Raw genomic sequence first — 23,009 nt, forward strand, 5'->3', positions numbered from 1 at the left:
TGGCGTAACGTACCGGAATAAGTCACTAAAATACCTTTGTTCTTGTTTTAATCGCTTTAATGTTATTTATTAACATTTGAAATGTCTTGTTTTTAAAAGCAAGAGCTTTCTAATGTTTTTTTGTCCTAATAAATTTTTACTACTCAATCATACATTTAGCAATCATACATTTAATTACGTCGTTTTCCTGACTTGGCCCTGAAAACCGTGTATTTTGAATATCAATACCTATATAATTTCTAATATGGCGATTGGAGTCTACGTTGACAACCGAAGTATAACGAAACCATCCGAATAGCGGTATTTTTTGTTTTAACTACTTTACTGGAGTGACGAGAAAAACTATCACAGCTGTTGATATATATATATATATATATATATATATATATATATATATAGCGTTACGTTTGGAGTTAAAAAAAAATAAACATTCTCTAATCCTGTAAAGCAAGCAGAAGCAATTTTGTGAAGGTAAAAAAAAAAATTTAGTTATCATGCCATTTGAAATTTTGCGGGGAAAAAAAGGTTTAAAAAATGCGTGAAAGAATCTGTCTCTACGCGACCGTTCTGAATGGTTAAAAAAAAAAAAACAATGTGACGTAACGCGTAGGTCAAACCCCCCCTCCCTCCCCTGTAACGCATCGTAACGTTTTACAAGACCCCCCCTCCCCCCCAAATTCGTTACGTAATACTTGAACGCTCCCTTGGGCGTATTTTTTATATCTAGCGTCGCTGTAATAAAAGTTTAAACTATAGTTCAAATAACACTAGTTTTAACTCAACATATCAACAATCATGTTCGGTCTCAGACTCCATGTTAGGTTTTTTTGTTATTACTATTAAATTGGAGATTTTCATGTTAATTTATTCATATAGCTCTCCTGCATTTGTTCATGGGTCACCAATTTTCTCAACTGATATTTACTAAACTTTACCTTCGAGCTGTTAAATGTCACGGAAGTGAACATAATTATGACCACTCGCGTAATTTTATCCTCTTATAAATAACGTTTAGTAAATATCTGTTGATAAAATTTGAGACGAACCTTGATATGCAGGAGCACGATCGTCATACAGTGACATGAAAAGGAAGATGCGACCGTGATGTAAGAGGAGCTGTAACAGGCGGCGGCCGCGGTCCTCGGCAGTCGGAACGTGTAACGTTAGCAGCTCGAGCGGCAGCTAGGGTGGGGGGGGGGGGGGGGCTGGGAGGGGAAGTAGGAGGAGTAGGAGGAGTAGGGGAAGTAGGGGAAGTAGGGGAAGTAGGGAAGGGAGTCAGCTGAGCGCGCGAGATGGCCCGGCGGCCGAGTCGGCACACGGACGCCGCGGCGCGCGGATCGGACCGGCACGCGGCAATGAAAAGCGAGTCGGACGTGGACGCGAACCTAGACACGGCCGCGGGCCGCAAGCGCTACGACGCCAAGATGCCGCCACCGCTGAGCGTGGACGCGGAGAACTACATGGTGCGCGTCGGCCGCCCCCGGTCGCTGAGCTTCAACGGCGGCGGCGGGGAGCAGTCGCCGCCGCCTCCAGGTCCGGCGGTGGAGCGGTTGAGCCGCAGCCCGCTGGACCTCGACATGTTCTGCGTGCGCGAGACGGTCAGCTCGCTGGCCAAGCCGACACCGTCGGCACCGCCGCCGCCGCCTCCTCCGCCTCCTCCGCCCCCGGAGGCGGCCGAGGCCAGCCTGCCGAACCCGGGCTGCGCGCGCACCGTGTCGTTCCACGCATTGCTGTGCACGTGCCGCCTGTCGTGCTGCTGCCTGTGCAACTGTCTGTGCTCCGCAGGTTGCCAGGCGTGCTTCCACACGGCGTGCGCGCCGCTGGCCGGCCAGGCGGACTGCCGCCGCAACAGGGACGCCCTGCCGCCCGTCACGCTCGCCAAGGAGAAGGTGAGTGGTCATGTTTGTCACGTGACACCCTTCCTGGTTACACACCAGTGTCTCAGTTTGTTTGAAGTCAATCTTTTGAAGGAAGCATCGTCACTTAAATGGTATAAACGCATGTTGTCTGATATAGTGATAAACACACCGTTAAGTTGGTAGCGTGCGAAGTTATGCAAATTTATCACTATGAAGCGTCAATTATATTGGAAGAGATAGGATGGATACTAGCGGCTGTTCGGCAAAAGAACTCTTGCGAGTATAGATTATGCAGGAAAGTGGCCGTGGCTTATTCGTTTGACAGACGTTTTTGCCTGAATTTATGTATTTTCTTACTTAACTCAAAAAGCCAATGTTTAATATAGTAATTATCCGTATTGTTTATTGGTAGTTAATAACCACATTTTCCGGTGTGATGAATGCATGTAAACTACAAATTATTGTACGTGAAAGTTTATTTTGGACAGGAAGCGAAAGCCTTAATAATGGTTTTAATTAAAGCTTGAACTATTGCGTAGTTAATTTGGATCCACGTAATCTGGCAACTTTAGTAAAAGTGAAAAAAAAATGGGTTAATGGCCTTTACGCCCGTTGGAAGTAAAACTTCTCACTACAATAATCCAATTGAGTAACGCTCATTTTTATCAGAAGTATTCATAATAGTAACATTCAGTAACCATAATATGTTTTTACTCCTGCATGCAGCACATTAGTACATGAAATAATTGATGAAAACATCCAAATAAGCGTTTTGTACTTGTTGGGTTTCAGATGTTCATTACAGATACCATATCAGTGAGAAACCCAGCGTTCATTGTAGCTTATATCCCATTACGTAGACGCTTTTAATTCCTCGGAAAATGTACTTACAAGTCCTGAAAATTCCGGCATATCAGATGCACATTCGACATTCGTAACTAATTAATGCATTGGGCTTATCTTCCGTCGACAACGCAGTCGTTCGAGACGGTGAAGGTTCATATGATGAGAATGAATGGGCGAGCGGAACAGAAGTACCTTGAGAAAACCTGCCGGCTTGGGCAACGTCCGCCACGTTTTTCATTTGCTAAAATAATGTCAGGCGCGACCCAGCCGGGAGTCGAGGGTCCTAGCTTCTCAACAGCGGGCCCGTGTTGTTCGGCTTTCTGACGACTTACTGCATACGTCCAGCAAAAAATCTGCATATTTTGGTATTCCGTGACCTTGCCATGTAGCTGGCGAAAAAGAAATCACCTTAGTAGGGATGCTTTGAAGTATCGATACCAACTTAAAGGTACTCGTCAGCAATGTGTAACATCTTACCTCGGTAACGAGCAAATTCATGTCTTCTCTTGTTGCAAATACAATTTTAATACAAAACTCGTACACGAAATTTAACGTAAAATTCTTTAAAATAATGCCGAGCGTGAGAAATATACGCAAATTGTGTTTTCAACTAAATATCTGGACGCGAATCACACGTAGTTTCCGCACCCGCCGCTAGAATTCGTAGCTATAGAAGATACTTAGACTATCGAATCATTCCATTTGCAGATCGAAATTTGAACCATAAAAAGAAACGGCTCCGATAGAAGCGAAAGAAAAAAAAACGGCTTTGCCCCTGATTTTCGACAAGGAATTTTATTAAAATTTTTCTCTTCTTGTTAAAATTCATTAAACAGTTAATACTATTAAGTTTTCCTTTGGATTTGTGAACTTTGGTTAGCACCATTCGCCATGGATAGCAGCACCGTGGTTACACATTTCCCTTTCCTTCAACTTCCATTTCACTCAAGAAATTACTTCTACAAAATACCGTATCCCGAGAACTAAGATGTTACACATGAATAAATAACAAAAAAAAGGGGGTTGTCTGTAAAGTCGGTTTACGGACGATAATTTTACGTGATAACGTCATATCAAATTTTTTAAATTGCTGATTTTAAAATCCCGCCTTAGCCTGTTTGATATGATAGACGATTTTCTCGCACGGTGGTTGGCCGGTTCTTGCACGCTCGGCTCAGGCGGAACGTGACAATGAGTCACGCTTTTTCGTGTGTGCAGCAGGCGTTCATCGATTTATAAGACGTTATCACGTCAAAAAACGGATAAACCAATCAATATTTTATTATAAGATTTCAGTTACAGACTAACTAACAAAATAAATTAAATACGACTCAAAGTTATAAAACATACTATCACAGGAACTGGTGAAAATATTGGAAAGTACTTAAACCTGAATACAAATAGAGAAATATCTAACCTTTTAGCTTCCCCCTCTTTTTTACAATCATTAAAAAATATTCTATCTAATCACGTGCCGATAACCTGTTACGTGTCCTTTACTAAAAATACATTTTTAGCTTGAATTATTTTATTCGATGCTTGCAAAAAAAGTATCGTAGGGGCATGCAGATTTCGCGAAAAGATTTGGAGACTAGATAAAGTTAAAACACTGTAGCACCGCCTGTGTTTCGTGATTGGGTGAGTTCCTCCCAGGTACATAGCGATTGTAACAACACCAATCACAGTGATTCAGTGCGGAAGTAAACGCGTCCTGAGTGGCTCGGTCAAATAAGGCAACGACTTCTCTCGTAGACGGCCGCCAATCACAAGGAAGAAACCACAGGTGCGGGTATACCTTGTTGCAGTCTAGTAGACGTTCAGATCTTTTCGCGAAAAATGCCTGCCCCTAAGTATCGGTATCGAAAGAAAACTACTCTACACAGTAAATGATAGATTCGTTTACCGTGTCCCTTCATGTTGGTGTCGAGCGCCAGGAACGATACTGAACTCGCAACGACCATTCACGTGCGAGTTGCGGGGCAGCAGTTTTTCATTTAGCGTGTAGTCAAATGCGGACTCCTGTTCTAGCCAGGAGAGGAGCCAGTGCAGCCCGAAGTAAAGTGGCGCGATTTGCAACACTTTACCAGGAAAACCGAACAACTCCGTCGCTCTGGCCAGAGTTCCAAACAGTAAAATGTCCAAAATTTACGCGAATTTATTCAATCAAATACTCTAACCTTCGAGAACGACGTGGAACAAAAATTAAAAGCATGGGGGAAACCTAATATTGGTGAATGGAATTGTGTTAGTAAATACAAAATATAACACACCTAAATTAAATTCTCTTACCACTGTGTTTAATAAACCAACGCGCAGTAACAAATGGTGTTACAAACTCTTTTTGACATATACGCCACTGAAACCTGGTTAAGTAAGTAATCTTCAGGTGAAAATATTACTAACCAATTCCAAAATATATTAGCTCCAAAAAAGTCAGCCAGCAGAATTTAAATCATTCCACGAAGCAAATGAGTACCCACGTGTTATATAAAAATAAAAACATGACAGTTAATAAAAATGCCTTAAATTCAACTATCTCCAAAGAATTATAAAAATCTTAAATCCCGCTCCGTTTCGTATACTAACGACGAAACCATAACCATATTCCTAGTAGGTACACCTTAAGTTCCTTTTCTAAGGAAATGGTTTCATATTCGTCGCAAATTACTTCCGTATGATACACCAAATTCGTTGAACGTGTGCGGATTTATACAGTCAACTAAAACATGCTTAAAGCTGAAATACTCGAGATAAAAGTCAACTAAGTTCAATAAAATTGCGGCCAAATTTTTTATTTAGTGTTCCACCAAACTAAAGGTAATAATCGTTCTATGCTTCTGTACTAGCTGTTCGTAAAAAAAAAGGTACATATTTGTTCGAATACTTAAGGGCGCCGTCTGTCCAGGCACAAATACTGTGTGAAGAGCTTTCGGAAAAACAACGCGATTTAAAAACTGCTCAGCATATACGAGTGGGGTCTGTTTTAAAAAAAATCATTTAAGAATTCACTGAGAGCCGAAAAGTACTTTTGATTTCGGATTAAGTTTTTAAACTGTATTTTTAAAATAAATAAAATCGCTAAAAGGCGTATTTTCAGAGTTGTTTTTGGGCGTGAAGCAACCGGTACAGTTTCTTGAAAGAACTTAAGGGACTTGCATTAAACCTTTACCTTCATTTCTTTGCCATATAATGTTTAGGTCTTCGCTCAAATTTCACAGATGTCCTATGGACGACGAGAAGACTGCGCGCCAGTTAAGAGACGATACCGCGCTAGAAGCACCAGCTAGCGTCACGCTTATCATCCCGCCTCACTAACACACAAACACTCCTGACGAGGCGGACCCCTTAAGTGGCATCAGAAGTTAGTGAACACTATATTTGTTTTGGGAACGTGATAGCACATTATTTATCGACACTACGAATATGAAAACTTTTCTCCCACGAAAAGAAACTACAACAATTGTGCGTATGGTTTAAAATTTTTAATTTTGTGTATCAAAATATAAAATAAAAAATTATCAAATGTCCAAATTTCAGTCAATTTTGTACTGATTGGGTGGATGAAATAAAGAATGTAAAACCATAGGCAGAAAGGTATTTTTTTTTCTGAAGAAATTAATGTATTAAAATCCTATAGTCGCCTTAAATTCCGAGATTTATTTTTCGGTGTTTGTGAAACTATCAGTAGTTTCCCACTCTTTTCGTGCTGCAGCCCGGAGCCCGCCGCTCAGGATAGATAGGGGGGGGGGGGGGGGGCAGGTTGTGTGTACGTGCGCGGGGAGAGGATACCCTTGTGACTGAAACATATCCTCTATGATTGCTTCCAGTTTGCCTATCCGCAGTACCACGTGCTTGTTCGGAACTAAACTGCTCACTACCGCCACGCGGCATTCATGGCGGCTGCCGCGCGCACATTTCTTCCCAATATGAACTTGAAAACAATTATAATTTTAATATATTTTTGAGTTTGTAATAAAACATCTGATCATCCAGCCATGGTCTCGCAAGTATTTCCCTTGTGTATTTTCATATAAATAATGTTAGCCTTTTTTTAACTTATGTAACTATGGAAAATATGTAATTTATTACAAAAATTACTAGCCATTTTAAAACTAGCTTTATAAGCAGTCGTAATGTTCATTAAAGATTATGTATATTTTCAGAGACTTATTCCTACAACTGTATTAAGTAATAAAAGGCAGGAAATACATTTGTTTAACAGAAAAGTATGCAATAAAAAGTTGAAAATTATATTATTCAAAAACCAAAATTCAATCACAATTGCAAATACATCACAAAATGCAAAAAATAACCTTGCAAATGATTTTAATTAAATGCATTATTTTGCGTTCAACTTATTAAAATTATGATACTTCATATACTTGTAATAATTCTTGCATATTTGCTGTATGGTACGCTCTTTCCGATTAAGGGTCCTGTATAAGTTAAACGCGTTTGTGATCAAATTACTCGTCTGTTGCTTTAGCCGCAAGCCGGAGCGGTATGAAATAAATGATTTTACACTCGTGACATTGTAAATAAAGCTAAATATATATGAGTTAAAACAAAATACAAGTATTCTGGGTAAACTAGAAAATTGTCCCGAGCTCGACGCCCCAATGCCGAGGTCAACTACATGGAAGATCAGCAGCTGGGACAGCTCAGTACGACGACGAGACCGTTTACGAAGTGTCGATGGATTATCAGGAAAGTCAACAACTTGTTCAGGTACTTTGAGCCTCTCGTCAAAATTAATTTTAAATTTGCTACCGTTAGAACCTGGAGGTGACTTATCTTCCGTGTTCTACCAAGCGAAGCAAACTCTAAATTAATTGCTAACCGAATTGTAATAATTTTAACGCAAAATCCAAGAGCGAATTTGGTTACTTTCCTCATGCTAGATTTTACAAGATTTTGCAATAGTTAAATAAATTAATCAAAAACTTGTCTTTTTGCTGTTCCCGCATGCAATTAACTCGGCGAATATTGACGATTTTTAAGTTAACATGAAAATACTATACGATTTTCATGCGATAATGTGTTGATAATAGTGTGTGTAGTTTTAAGAAACTGTCTTGTGATTTGTATTACATTCACTTACGTAATGAATGATCTAAATGTAATGTTATGAATACCGTTCATTCGTTTCGTTTTTCTTTAATCCGGAGGGTCTGTGGTTGAAACTGAATACATGTGCCATTCCTCTTTGCTAACTAATGTGGCTTAATTGACATGACATGAAGGCATAATTCACGTTGTTTGAATATACGAAATATTTGTTGAGTAAAACTTAAATATTTTATTATTTAAATTTCTGTTAAGTGCCGTACACACATTAAAAATATCTTGCAGCATTCCTTAGTTTTATGTCTATTAAAATTTGCTCGTGTGTAGTGTATTATTTCCAGTAGGCGTGTTGCTGCAGTTAAATTACATTGTATCACACGTGTAACATACATTTCATATGTTTGCGTTCAAATATTCCTGAAAGGGTAAAACCTATGTATGATCTTATAAAGCGCTATTTAACCTTCTAGAAAATAGTTTGATCTATTTTAGCAGTTTTTTTTAAATAATCGTAATTAAATGATTTAAAAAATCTTAACTTCTGTGAACAACAAAACATTTTGTCCAATTTTGGGTGTTAAAATTAACCACTGTATTCTACCTTTCTTATATTCTGTTCTAAATAAAATTATAATTTTTTTGACAGATGTATGACTAAAGTTTGACACTGAGTTGAATACCGTAAATTAATTCATTTTTCGTTTGATACAAGACCAGTTAGTTAGAGTGACTAAACAAAGAAGGTTTTGTTAATTTGTATCGTATGCCTTCAAACACGAGCGTAGTGCACAAGGTGTAAGTTCTTGAATCCATACTTTCGGTCCCGGCGCATGTCTAGCAGGTTTGAAGCCCGGTCGTTCATCGTCGCACTGGGGAGTCGCCACTGTCACCGCAGCGGTCCCCCGCGGTGGGCGCTCCGCCCCAACCCTCGTCAGCCACTTGTTCCCACGTCCACGAGCGGTCTCCATAGCCTACAGTTTATTTCATTTTAATACTTTTAACTCTCAAACATTCTAAACTAACAAAAACATTAAAGGCTGCCTTTTATTACAGTCATAAATGAAACATACAAAAGCTGGACTGTCTAATCAGTAAAAAAAAATACAAACTTCCATTGATTAAACATATTAATTAAAATATAATCAGATAAAGATAAAAAAATGTAAGTTTTGTGGCCCCTCAAGTATGCTAAATAATTTGTTTTCATTTTCGTCACGTGTCGTCACATGTATTTTTTCTTTTATGTGACAGTCATTTGTAGCAATAGAATGCCTAATCAGAGGTGTAGAGGCTGGACGATAGTGTGACACACACTGGTGTTTCTTGTTGGCTATGAACTGGCGCGCAGTCTTCTCGTAGTGCATAAGGCATTTGTCTGATAAGATTTCAATTGTAGCCATAACATTGTATGGTGGAGAAATGAAGATAAAGTGTAATGCACGTACCTTGAGTGCTTTGAAGAATCTTTACTGGGAGTTTCGTGCCTAAATATTATTCTGAAAACACGCGTTTTAGACATTTTCAGTCTTCTAAAAATACATTTTAAAAATGAAATCCGGAAACAGAACTACTCATCCGCCTTTAGTGCTTCTCGTAAGCTTTTCTAGTAAGTGGTTTTCGTAAGCAGACCCCACTCGAATATCTTTAGCAGTTTTTTGATTGTTTTTTGTTTTTTTTTTTCTCTGAAGCCCTCCACTCCCTGTGTGTGTTCAGTTAGGCAGGCTCACCATTGTTTAAAATTCATACCAAAGTCTTGAGAGGTTAATTTGTTTCCATAATAAACGTACCATTTCTTTTTATTGGGGATTTGCTGTTCATTAGACAATAGAGACAAACGCTTACAAAAGTTCGCAGGAAATGGGGGAAAGGAATCGGTTAAGGAAGCTTCCCAGCAACATGTGGAGTGATTTCGGGAAACAATCGAAAACCGAAATTAGGATTACTGTACCGGATGAATGGCCTAAGTATAGAGGCCTGTCCGATCCGCGGACAAATTTTTTTCCCGTTCTGCGTGTATACGTCACATTGGAGGTACTGCAGAAGATATTGGCGCCAATCTACCACGGGTTTGAGTGTTATATTTATAATATGAAATGTCAAAATGCTACGTAAAATGGTTGCCAAAATAATAGTAAAAGAACAAAAGTTATTTAAAGCATTACCATTCCTATTAAAACTATAACTTATGAGAATTGAGTGTTCTCGCGCAAACAAAGAAAAATTTTGACAATAATTGTTATTACACAAATTAAGTTAGGAAGGGTTAAATGTGTGGTCAAATTACGTTTTTTATAGCAACTGATCTTGAGGAAATGTGATTTGGTTTGTGTAGGACTTGGCTTGAACAGTTGAGCCAAATTTATTTTAAACAAAGGCACAACACTTAAGTATTGGTTTTATTTCTAATGACTTTCTAAATTATAACCTCGTTAAAAAATTTAATGTAGGATACAGGTGCAACTGAATTATTAGCATTACTTTTTACTATGTTTCATTTAGCCAACAAATGTATCTTATATTGCCACATGAATTAATTTAGGGCTATATATTCTTTGTATTATTGAATTAACTTACACGGACTTTGGAAAAATTATAAACGTGTCCCAAAGTTTTGGTTGGAAATGTTAAATATAATTTGCACTTAATTAAATGATAAGTTTCTTTAATGGTCTGTTGACATCATTAACAAAAATTTGTGAAATATAAATTTAATGTGTAAATATTCATTCTTCAGAGTAGGTTTTGTTTTGTTTGTTGAGTATTTATTTTGGCAATTTTCTAGAGTTGAAGATCTTCTGAAAGTTTACATAAGATTCTTAAAATTGTATTATTGAGTTACTTTCATTATATGTGATGATTCTGTAAAGCTTCATTGAGATATTTCAACTTTTCAAGTAGTTTACAGGTAGTTTACCATTGGAATAGTATTTTGGGTTGCATTAGGTCAACTACTTTTTAAATACTGTAAACTTATTTGAACGGTTGGTTAGGTTTGGATAGTTACATTAAAAATACTGTTTAATCGCATGATTGGCTGGATTAGGTAGTTATACTTCAAACAGTGCAAAATTGTGTGAATGATTGTATAGGTTATGTAAGATGCATTTAAAATACTGAAAATTGGTGTGAATGGTTGGTTAGGTTTGGTTAGCGACATTAAAAATACTCAACGGTATTCTTCAGTTAAAGTGTTTCTCAAAAAAACCATTTCGGAATTAAATGTCCTTAGTATAGCACCTTCTCTAGGAAATTACCGTAACTTTAAATACGGATAACAAGCTGCAGGTAGAGAATATAGAATGTGTTCGCTAAGTTCAGGAAAGCGGGGTGGCAGATTTGCAATTAAAAGAAGTGAAAGTCTGCATTTTTTAAAACTTTGAAACTCTTAATGTTAAAAGTTTTGGGAAATGATTAATAAAAATGAAACTTTTTTTTATAATTTCTTGTATCGTATGGATGACAGATTATTAATTTTCCAACCTTGATTTTTGCAGTAATGGCTTTTTCGGATTAGTTGAACTAACCATCCAAATGATTTTTGTTCTCCGTATCTACAACAACCACTTCGGTATTGTCCCGCATAGTATTTGGTTTGACTATGCTGTTGGATGTTTAAACTGATACCCTTGTGCAAGTTGTCGATAAGGATGAGTTTGGAGAATGATTCGAATGCGAAAACAGGCTGTGTACAACCTTTGCCATGTGAAGCTTGTGTTCGTTGCAAACCTAACTTGGCCACAGGCGTTCGGCGGCCGTGCGCGACATAACAACTACGAGCTCCGAGTCGGTTACCAAGTAAGTGGTGGTAGTGCACTGCAATCTCGCATATCTCATCGCTTTTCCTGTGCATAACCTTGCAATGTGAAACATATCGTTAGTCTTTTGACTTGGCCATGTAAAATCACCTGTGACAAGCTGTACGTATGGAGACTAGTTGGCTTGATTTAGGGCTTCTTACGGCAGTTAATCTAGTTAATGATTATACGGGTTTTTTGTGTAGGCACTAACTCACCGTTATTTTGTGTGCGTTAATGGCAACATTTCTATGTATTCAACAATTCCACATGCCCGATTTATTAATTCGTTTCCTTGCGCCGTTGTCAATGTAATTTTGCTTTCAGTGTAAGGAAGTAAAACTTAATTAAAGTAGATTCAGGCAAAGCTTGTGACAGTGTTGTGTTAAGTTATCAAAATACATAAAGAAAACTATATTGGCTTCATAGACTATGGATGCATGATGGTTTTGCAATAAATTTGGTTAGTAAGCTACATTTAAAAGAATTGTATATTTATTTGACGTTTGTAAATGAAACGTCGTTTAATTTACTCGCCATACGGCGCACAGTGTCTATGAAAGATTATGCATACTAGAGACCGAAAGAATTTGCAGATTCATATAGTGACAAACTAAAATTCAAACTCGTATAACCGTGTACTTGTCTGCAATGGACTCACAGACATGCGGAGTTTTTCAAGCCAATAACAAGTCGGCAACCGAAGAAGTACCAAATCACGGGTAGCCCAGTCGAGACTTGCAGTCAGCAGCCAGTGATACTTGCCCGACTATACAGGCGACTATTGAGTCGATCGTGAAGGTCAATTGATCTCACCAGTCTTTCCAATCACGATCTATTACGTTAGACGATTCATCGCGGAGGATTCTGAGAGTTTTGTTTGGGCGTTATGCAACATTTATAGGGGCATGTATTTTTCGCGAAAAGATTTTGAGACTAGCTTAGAGTTAAAACACTCTAGCATAGTCTGTGTTTTGTGATAGAGTTTCTTTCAGGTACATGTTTACGGTTGGTACAACAATCACAACCATTCAGCGTGCTTAGTCAAATAAGACATTTGCTTATTTTGCAGACGGTTACCAATTATAAGGAGAAAACCGCTGGCTCGGGCATATCTTATTGCAGTCTAATGAGCGTTCAGATGGCCCAAAACATTTCGGCAATGTCTCAGATTGGCGAAAGATGCTGGTTTAGCTCTTGGTTTAGCCATTGTGATCGTGTATACTATGTAACATAACGTCTTTGATTTATCTGGGGGAAAGATAACATGTCAACGATATTTATACCAACTTCAGGAGCAAGAATAATTTACATTTGGTTTTAAACAATAAGGCAGATAAGTTCGCAATAAATCGTCTTTTTACCTATTACTTCTAAACATGATTATTTGTCGCGATTCATAATTGTGCCTATTACACCAGTTGCGTTCCACCGAGCGGAGTCAGCAGAAGAAGCAGAAAGTTAATAACTGACTGGTTTTCTAGCACGTTTGCTACAGAACAGCGGAGCCCAGCCTCACGGGGAAAATGTTATTCGAAATGGCAAGGCGTGTGTAGAGCGAGAGTCCTACAAAATTCACGTTTTTTCCCCACAAACTTATGCAAAACCGAGTGGATGACATGTGTCCATTGGCTGCTGCCCTATTTCACCTTTTCTCCAGGTCGCACGTGATTTAGTCAGATATTTTCTAGGTAGGTATTTGTGATTGGCGTTTAGTCCTCCAGGGCGTTTCAAATAATTCGTTATCCAATCACAAAGGTATTTGAAGTGAATAGAAATAACGCGGAATTCGCATGTCCCTAGGTGTGTGCTGTACTGCATTTGCGTTCGTCGATTTTAAAACTTTTGTAATCAATCTCCTTGCACGCAACTGCTTATCACTTAACGCAAACAATGCTTGATATAAAACCATTAAGTTGACAGCAGATAAGAAGTAGTTCTGTCTCTCGACGTCTTGTCAGAATTATATTGGTTTTCATCATCGGTATCTGAAATTACTTTTTATTTGTTTCGTTTGTATTAGAGAAATAATTGTTTTGTTTGATTGTAACACATTTTTATATCCATAGCAATAAATGGAGACACACAGGTTATGAGATTTTTTTTTATTTTCACTCCAGGTTAGTCTTCACTGGTCTGTATCCAAGCGAGTCGCCCGCCTACCTGAGCACAGATACAGCGTACAGAGCTTCAGAAAAACCCACGCGATTTGAAAACTGTTCTTTATATCCGAGTGGTGTCTGTTTACTAAAAACTTTTTAGAATGCGCTGGGGACGGATGGGTGGTTATATTTCTGTATTTCGTTTTTAAACGAAATGTTTTTAGGAGAGTGAAAAAGGTTACAACGTGTGTTTTCAGAATAATCTTTATATATGAAACGTCCGGTAAAGATTCTGACAGCATCCAAGGGTTTTGCATTACACCTTATCTTCATTTCTTCGACACTTAATGGTTACCTCTCAAATTTCATAGTTGTCCTATGCATGACGAGAAGACTGCGCTCCTGTCAACAGCCTTGCGCTTAGAAGCGATACTGCGCTAGAAACACCAGCGAGCGTCGCACTTATCCCGCCTCGCTAACCCAGACACACCCCTGACTAGAAGGGCCCTTACGGCTTGGTCTCACACGCCACGTTGATTTTTCGGCTTTTTTTTTGTAATTATTTTTATCTAATTACTTTTTCAAAAAACATAACTCGATACTGCCTTTGCATTTGTTGTTCTTCCACATATATTTCCAACAGGTATTCACTTAGTGAAATATATTGAGTGTAAAACGTCATGCAAGTGATGATAATTGCGTGACTGTTTACACACACGATACTGCACTAAGTAAATATATGTTAAAAATATTTGTGGCAGAACGACAGAAATAGCCCCTAGAAAAAATGAATGACGAAAAAACCGAAAAAAAATCAACATGGCGTGTGAGACCACGTCTAGTCGACAGCTTTAGAGACAGTAACATAACTCAGACCAGGAGTATCGGGAACGCAATCTCCCATGGGCTGTAGTGAGGTACCATCCCAGTATCGGTCTGGAGCGATGCCGGGAAATAATAGAAAGCCGAAATCTGCCTGACCCCGCGTCATTTGAAACATGGTCCTCTGGGATGTGAGTTCATTGACCTACCACTGCGCTGCCTACCTGGACACATACATACACGGTGTGCGGAACTTCAGAAAAAACACATTTTTTTCTTGGTTCGTGTTTAAACTGTATTTTTATAAGAGTGAAAAGGGCTAAAACGAGTTTTTTTCAGAAAATATTTTAGGTATGAAACTTTTTGTAGATATTCACGAAAGCATTCAAGGGACTTTCATTACACCTTTCATCTTCATTTTTCCGTCATATAATGTTCTGGTTGCCACTCAGATCTTATACGCTGCGAAAAGACTGCGCGCCTGTTCAGAGCCGATACCGCGCTAGAAACACCAGCGAGAGTCGCACCTACAATCCCACCTCACTAACGCAGATACACCTCTGACGTGTGACGTTGTTAAGTCATTTTCCACCCAACCATCGCCATATTGCAGCATTGGAAACATGGTGGCACCCAGCCTTGAATTAGAACTGCCGTCGATAAACACAGTCATTTTAAAACGGCTTCCACCGTACAAACATCATCGCAGAAACACGGCGCAGACCATCAGCTGGACAAAAAGCGGCTTCACGCAGGATCCTTATCACACTTCTTGCCCTGTTTCTTACTTGGCGAGGATTCTCCCATCCAGTCTACCCGGGTTAGATTTCTAGCGGGTATTTCCCAGGTGGGGAAACGTGGCGTACGTCGCCGCGAATGGGGTGGGTTTCCCCCCGCCAAACGCGTTCCTTCGCTGTTACATGTATCTCCTCGCGTCACCCTTCATCCGCCTCATCTCGTGACCGTGTGCTACCAACCATGCCGTGGTTTCAATTCATTCTCTGAGCGATTCTCTTTGTGGGGATTACTGGTTTTAAATACTGCTGGCAATGAAGTATGTCCAATAAATAATATTGAATTGTGGTGTCAAGTCGTTCACGCTGGCAGCAATGGTAAGTCTAAAAGTATGCGAAGGAGACACTTATTAGAAGAAAGGAGAAAATAAGAAAGGTTTTTAGAAGTTTTGCGATAACCGAGCACAGTATTTTTCCGTAAGATTATCGTGTCAACTTTCATACCTAAAGAGAAATAATTTTCATTTTTCAGCTAACATAATTGTTCAATTATCAGTTTATATAGCCTACACCAGAGCCCTAATTAAATATTGATTATAACCATAATTTTTAAAAATACTAAAACTGGGTAGGACCTATAGTGGCGAGGCTTATCATGGTGACTCACTTCACAAACCAACCTAATCACGTAACTAAAAACGGCACAGGAATCAAAGGATTGGTGGTATTCGAATCCGGAACCTGGTCAAACGAATTTAGACGCTTGAAATGTTTGGTTAATGTTTTGGTCGCCATTGCGCGTGGCGCCAACCAGCCTGCTACTTAAATGAATCGTGCATAAGAACCGACGTCATAGCAAGCCCAACTCAAGCCAGTCCCAGAGCTGCCAGGTGAGAATGCCAGGACTTGATTTTCGTGTTCCTCCACGCCTCGGCCGATAGCCTAGAGCTGTTTCGGTTTGAGCTAAAGCCCTTTCTCGCTACACAGTAATACACCACTTATTATCATACACATCAATGTAGTGCGTGTTTACTATATGCCAGCAAGGCGTGCTACGTGCTCATATTCAATTTTTTTTTAAAATTCCCCTAACGAAGCTTCATAGTACCTTATTACCAGGTCTCTACACACATCCGTGAAACTTTAGGAGCCAGCGATAAAAAGTATACATGTACTTTTATGAGTATTTCTACTTTCACATTTCATTTTAACATTAAAGTACTATGCGGTACCTATACAGCAACTTGGTACACTATCAGTTATTAGAGTTAACTTATTGCAATTTAAATACCGTCCCGGTTTTTGCACCCAGTTATTTTTGTACAACAAGAATTTGTGTCAACAAAATTGGCTAATGTAGAGTTATATGTTGGTATCTTGGCAGTAGTCAGTTGCCAGCAAGAAGAAAGTTACGCATCATGGTGACCTGGCGTCCGGGATTCGTAGTCCTGCTTATTACTAAATATAATCAGTCCCCTCTGAGAGAGGATTGTGATTCTGCCTACGTGCATGTATTTCGTTTTTGTATTGCCTTTCCATATTGTAAGTTCTTTAGAAGTTATACTTAACTCTGCTCAATAAAAAAATTAATTTAATTTTGCATGTAAATAATTAATATAAATAAAAAAATAAAAGGACATCAGAGATATTTTAACCACGGTTGGTAAAGTATAAATTCATTCAAATAAAAAAAAATTAAATAAAGACTTAGTATTCAATATTAATATAAACACATGTATTAAATTGATTATTTAATTTAGTAAAGTAATCGAGATACATTTTAATTGATAATGAAAATTAATAAATATGCCGATTGTTTAATCTAATTTATTAATTTTAATTATTTATTAAAGAATAATGTAATCATTTAAAATTTATAATGCAAATAAATTATACATAGGGGAAAGGTGGCTAAGAGGACGCATCGTCTAAGAGTACGCAGTGTCGTTACAGTTAAGTTGGCAACATGTGGCGAAAAACTAGTGTCGGCCAGCCATTGTGTTCTTAACTGTTGTTCCAGTCGTAGTTGGACGGAAAGTGTAGTGCGTGATTTGTAGAGTGTACAGGTAAGAACATATTTTCTGCTTGTTTACTGTAATATTTATATCTTATAAAATAAGGAATGTAATAATGCTGGTAAGGTGGATGTGCATTGTCAAGTAGTGTAAGAATTGATGAATGTCTTCCTGTAGTAGCCCCCGAGTATGTTTCCCGTAAAGTAGCATCTGATGCCATCTGTCGGATTTTAAAGGAAACATTACAAAGTCGGGCAAGAGTACTCACGGTGATATCGGCTAAGAGTTCGCGCGTACTCTTGCCCGCACTGTTTGCGTACTCTTACCCGATCCATTATTCCAGCAGTGTTCATCATAGGATATAAATATAAACAGAGGGAAGAGGATTAAAGAAATGAATTATCTGTTTATGTTCGTTTTTTATACATGTAAACACTAAAGGTATGTATTTTATGTGTGCAGAAATGGGTAGACGGAAACGAACCACGAACAGGAAGCTCTTCACTGCTGAAGACATTAAGATAGTCCTAAGTCTGAGGGAGGAAGTTAAGCATATGCCATATTGGACTTCGATTAGGCAAGAATGAAGCCACTGTGCGAAAGAGGCTGAGATCTGTAAGTATTATTCTATAAAACGTTAAGTTAATATTACACTACTCTTCTATACATTTGGCTAATAATACCGAATGTTCTTATATTTTTATAGGGGAAAATTCCTACATCCTTGGGGCGTTTCCACAAAGTGTTCAGCGATGAACAAGAACAGGAAATTGAAGACCTCATCAAAGACTTCGACTGCAAATTTTACGGTATTACTAGGAAACAATTAATGGTGTTAGTGTATAAGTTTGCTGACGCAAATAACATTGCACATCCCTTTAACAAAGATAAGCGAATGGCTGGCAAGGACTGGGTAGTAGACTTTGTTAAAAGGCGTCATCTTTCCTTGAGAGCACCTGAGCAGTGTAGTCTTGGTCGAGTAATGGGTTTAATGAAGTGCAGTGTGGCAGGTTTTTTGAGAACCTAAGGGTATGTTATGAAAACTTCAACTTTCCTCCCCACCGCATAACAAATATGGATGAAACGGGCATTTCTACGGTGCCAAACACCACTCCCAAAGTTTACACAACAACAGGTAAACGGGCTGTATGCAAAGTGTCCTCTGGAGAAAGAGGTGACAATGTTACAGCTGTCTGTTGTGTTAGTGCTACAGGTTTTCCTGTTCCTCCAGCATTAATTTTTCCAAGGAAAAGAATGCACGATGCACTATACAAAGACGCACCTCAAGGAACCCTTCCTCTAATATCGGATTCTGGATTTATGAACTCAGAACTGTTTGTACAATGGCTAAATCACTATCAGAAACACGTGAAAGCATCAGCTGACGACCCGGCATTGTTGATACTCGACAATGACCGCTCTCACTGTAGCCTGGATGCAATTCTGTTTTGCAGGGAACATAACATTACATTGTTAACTCTTCCTCCTCATTCCAGCCATATGCTTCAGCCATTGGACAAAGTATTCTTTGGGCCATTAAAATGTGCTTATGCTAGAGATGTGGAGGCATGGATGACAACACCAGGGAACCAGGGAACCATGCATCTGCTGTTCAGCTTAAACACGTAGCAGGTTTATTTCGAAGTGCTTATGGTAGAACGGCCACTGTAGAAAAAGCAATAAAATCCTTTGAATGTACTGGTATATACCCTTTCAACGCAAATGTATTTTCTGCTGACGATTTCGCACCCTCTCTGGTTACTCTCCGCGAGATACATGACTGTGATATTAGGCCGGATTTTCATGCAGCTAGCTGTGAAGAAGTAGATGACACTTCTCATATCCCATTATGCCAGCCTTCAGAAGCTAACAAAGAGGCTATGATAAACTTACATGACCAACCAAGTACCTCGACAGGTAATCAATCTCAGCTGTTCCACACACCAATATCTGAGATATAACCGTCTCCAAAGGACAATTCGGCAGGTAAACGAAAAAGACGAGCACAAAAATCAGAAATACAGACGTCAACACCAGTGAAGAATAATATGGAACTGAAAAAGCGAGAGAGTTAAGAAAAGGAAAGAATGAAAAATGCAAGAAAAAGAAAACTGGATGAGAAGAGGAAGGGAATTGTTGTGGCAGCAAAACTAAGATCGGATAATGTGCTAGAAGATAATCAAGGGGGGAAATATGAATGCCCAGGCTGTGGATGTGATTTTGATGACGACTGGGTACAGTGTAATAGCTGTAGTGCATGGTGGCATGAGGCATGTTCCGACTACGAAGGCAGTGGACCATATGTATGCGATCATTGTTGATGATGATTTTCGCGGACTCTTGCCCGACAAAGTTCGTACTCTTGCCCTCCATGTCGTCCAAGAGTACGCAGAGTGCACTTTTACACTGAACAACTTGTACTGTCTTTGTAAGCAATTATGCAACATTTGTACATATTTTTGTGAAACTGAACCATTATAGTAACTGTATGCTTATTATGTTTACTGTTTTGAATTAAACATGTCAAGATATTTTCGTGTTTCCTTAAAGTGCGTACTCTTAGCCACCTTTCCCTTATGTGAATATAACCTCACTTATACAAATATACACTTGAAAAATTTTATAAACATGATTTATATCACTAATATTCACAATAAAAATGGTTTTAATTATATGGTCCAGTATTCAATATCAATCACTAAAGTATATGATTTAAAAGCACATATATAATTTTTATTTGTATGTAGTTTTTTCTTCATCCTGTCAAAATTTCGTTGCATGGTGGTGCGCGTGCATCGTAAAAATTCACTTTCATCATTTTTCCATAACGCGCCTAAATAAGTCTAACTTGAAAAAATTATTTTCAGGGAAATTTAAAGTTGAGTGTTTCTCGTCTCACTATGCAGCGATGACCGTGCGAGATGTCTCAGCACTTAAACACTGAACTCTCATTTCAAAGAACCCGGCTTCAAATTTCGCTCCAGACAAACTCGAAATTATTGTGTAGGATACTACATAAGTTATACGCAATTGACTTTCGAACATCTTTGGCTTTCAGTGTTTGTAAAAATGATAAAAGGTGTAAAACATAGGAAATTAAAACCTGTATTGAGATTTAGTTAAACCTCGGCTATCCGGTCTAACTGGGATCAAAAGTAATCCGGACAGTTGAAAATCCGGATAATCCGGGCAGTGTCGGTAATAATAAAAAAATTCTTAAATAAGACCTACTGTTTATTACGATAAAAAACTAAGTTTTATAACAAAAATATTTACTATACCTGCCCTATAATGTTTACAGTAAATCAAAAAATTATCAAAATATATTTTCATATAATTTCTTAACAAGGAATTAGTCCACTGTCTTCTGTTTGAAACACGTATGACGTTTGAATGAAGCACGTTCACACAAACGCTGGAGTGGTGTTGGGCTGACGTTGTTTGTCAACTGTTGCGTTTTCTACTCAACAAACATCATTTTACTACCAAAATTCTACCATCTATGAACGAACTGTGCCTTGCATCAAACTAAAAAGTAAATATTTATCGTACTTATAGTTACGTTGTTGCTAGCGTAGTTAAAAATGTTTATATAAACATTAAATCAAATTTATACTAATCTGATCCGGTTCAACGAGGGCCGAATGAACTAGGTTTCACCTAGAAGGATTGAGTCAGATGTTGTTAATTTTACTTTAGTGATATAAATGCATTTTATTGTGAGCATGCTTGAAAATTTAAACACGAGAAAATAAGACTTGGTAACCACATATTTATATAATACGAACATTTGAAATACAAGTGTAATACGCTGCCTGACTCGTAGGGAAAATGAAAAACTACATTATTTATCATACTTAATTTATTGCTGGGAGAGTAAAAAAAGTTGATTTTTAGCTCGTAAAGTAGTACGTCGGTGGAGTGTTTTCCTTTTAATTTCATATGGATTTGTTGATTTTTTTTTTCCAGTTTATTTCCAAAAATTTCACTCGCGGCAACGTGGCCACTTCTGAAATCAATCTTTGAGATGAAAACGTTGTACGCATTGTTATAATTTAAATTTATCTTGAATTCTCTTGCTTATTAGCAGCAACGTCGGTAAAAAAACCGCTAAAACAGTTGCAGTTAAGTTAAATCAGTGGGAAAAAGTAAAATGATTAGCAGTAACGTCAAATATGTGGAAAAAGTTTCTATATAGCAGCAGTAATGTTACTAACAATAAAGTTATATCAGTAACGAACAATGTCAATCAGGTAGAAATAAACGTCGAAAAGCTGTAGCAGTTAAATTTAAAAAAGTTGGTTTTAAATGTCAAATGTGCATCAGTTACGTCAAACAGATCTTTGAATCTTACTGATTTCAGTGAGCAGCCTTCTTTATTTTTACTTTCATAGCTTTATGACAATTTGAACTGTTTGACTTTAGAGTGTAGCATACTGTTATGCTAAAGTTGTTAAGAAATATTTTTGTTATGTTAAGCTATTTTATTACTTTACAAATATTTGTTCAAGTATCAGTAAAAACTGCAAGATGGACAACATTTTTCAATTTATTTCGTGGCAAGCCTCACTTTAAATAAAACTCTCTAATGTTTTTATCTATATTGTTATTGTTACAAGTTTATTTTTTATGCATTGTTTGGATAACCCAGAATAAATGCCTAACAGCGTGTGGTTTAAATGATACGCAACATCGTTGAAGTGTACAAAATTACGTTCTTACTGCGGCAATAGCCAATCGTTATGTTATGAAGGCCACAGCTTTAATAACGCACAAAAATAGTCTCTTACTCTGAGGTGTTAGGAGAACCTGTGCGATGTTGAGTTTTCGTGGCATTGATTCAGACTGAATGTTTGCTTGGGAAGTTTACAAATATTTACTTTGGCTAAATGCTGTTCTGCTGTTTTGCTTTTCAGCATACTCCTAGTCTTATGATTTCCACTTATAGGAAAAATAAATTGCCAGTAAAAAGTGGTCCCGAAAATCGACATTGCCCCTAGCCGACTAGTAGCTACAAATCATAATACGGCCGTTGCACTGTTAAAAATTTACTCTTTGAATTTAGGAAGAACATTGGTTACAAATTATCGAGGGATCTTCTTAAATTTACGGGAATCTTCGTAAATTTATAAATACATTGTATGCTTCTTTGAACTTTAACTCTCAATAATCATCTTTATGTATGTGCTTACAAACGTTCAAAATCTCGTCAAAACCGCAGCAGAAACAACACACTTCTTTCTTTCGCGTGCATGTTTACTCTATTTGCAACAAAACCTACAAATCGGGTGGGATTCGACGTAGTTTCCACGAAGATCCTGTTATCTGGAGTTACGAAGATCCCTTCGGTTCTTTGATGTGCATTCTTCAGTGAAAAGTCCGTAAATTTACTTAAATTTCTAATATCTTAAGTGCTTGGTGAGAGTTAAAAAAAAAAACAACTGAAATTCCCTGGTTGAGAATGGCCGGCCGAAAACACTGGCGAAAAGTTTTAAAAGTCGGCATTAATTCACACATTTTAGGCGATATCATCAATTCTGAAGCCGACAGCGGCGATAAGTGATTGTGATAGTAACAATGACTACCAAAGTTCAGCAGCTAGCTGATGCCCTACTTTCCGTAGTCGAAGGTTCGAGGTCAGGTTTCTCAGGTTTCGCCTCTACAGAGCCGCTCTGAAATGGCGAGCAAATGTTTTGTGCTACAGAAGTGTTAGAATTTTTTTTCTGTTTTTGTTAACATCTCCATTCTCCGGCACATCAGATTGGCCAAC

At 38.1% G+C, this 23,009-nt stretch overlaps 1 protein-coding gene and 1 long non-coding RNA gene across 2 annotated transcripts in view; both read left to right on the forward strand.

Moving 5' to 3' along the window:
* Positions 1-1,319: 1,319 nt before the first annotated feature.
* Positions 1,320-23,009, forward strand: part of LOC134529227 (phosphatidylinositol 3-kinase regulatory subunit gamma-like) — a 607,110-nt gene continuing 585,420 nt past the window's right edge. The window contains exon 1 of the mRNA XM_063363103.1: positions 1,320-1,889. Coding sequence (XP_063219173.1) covers positions 1,356-1,889 — 534 coding nt within the window. The 5' untranslated portion in view covers positions 1,320-1,355. The remainder of the gene's footprint in view (positions 1,890-23,009) is intronic.
* On the forward strand, positions 6,487-19,319 carry LOC134529226 (uncharacterized). Its single transcript, XR_010074505.1, has 2 exons — positions 6,487-17,854; positions 17,946-19,319. It is a non-coding gene; the product is annotated as an uncharacterized LOC134529226 (long non-coding RNA).

The sequence above is a fragment of the Bacillus rossius genome, chromosome 2 (genome assembly GCF_032445375.1).
Source record: "Bacillus rossius redtenbacheri isolate Brsri chromosome 2, Brsri_v3, whole genome shotgun sequence".
Classification (NCBI taxonomy): domain Eukaryota; kingdom Metazoa; phylum Arthropoda; class Insecta; order Phasmatodea; family Bacillidae; genus Bacillus; species Bacillus rossius.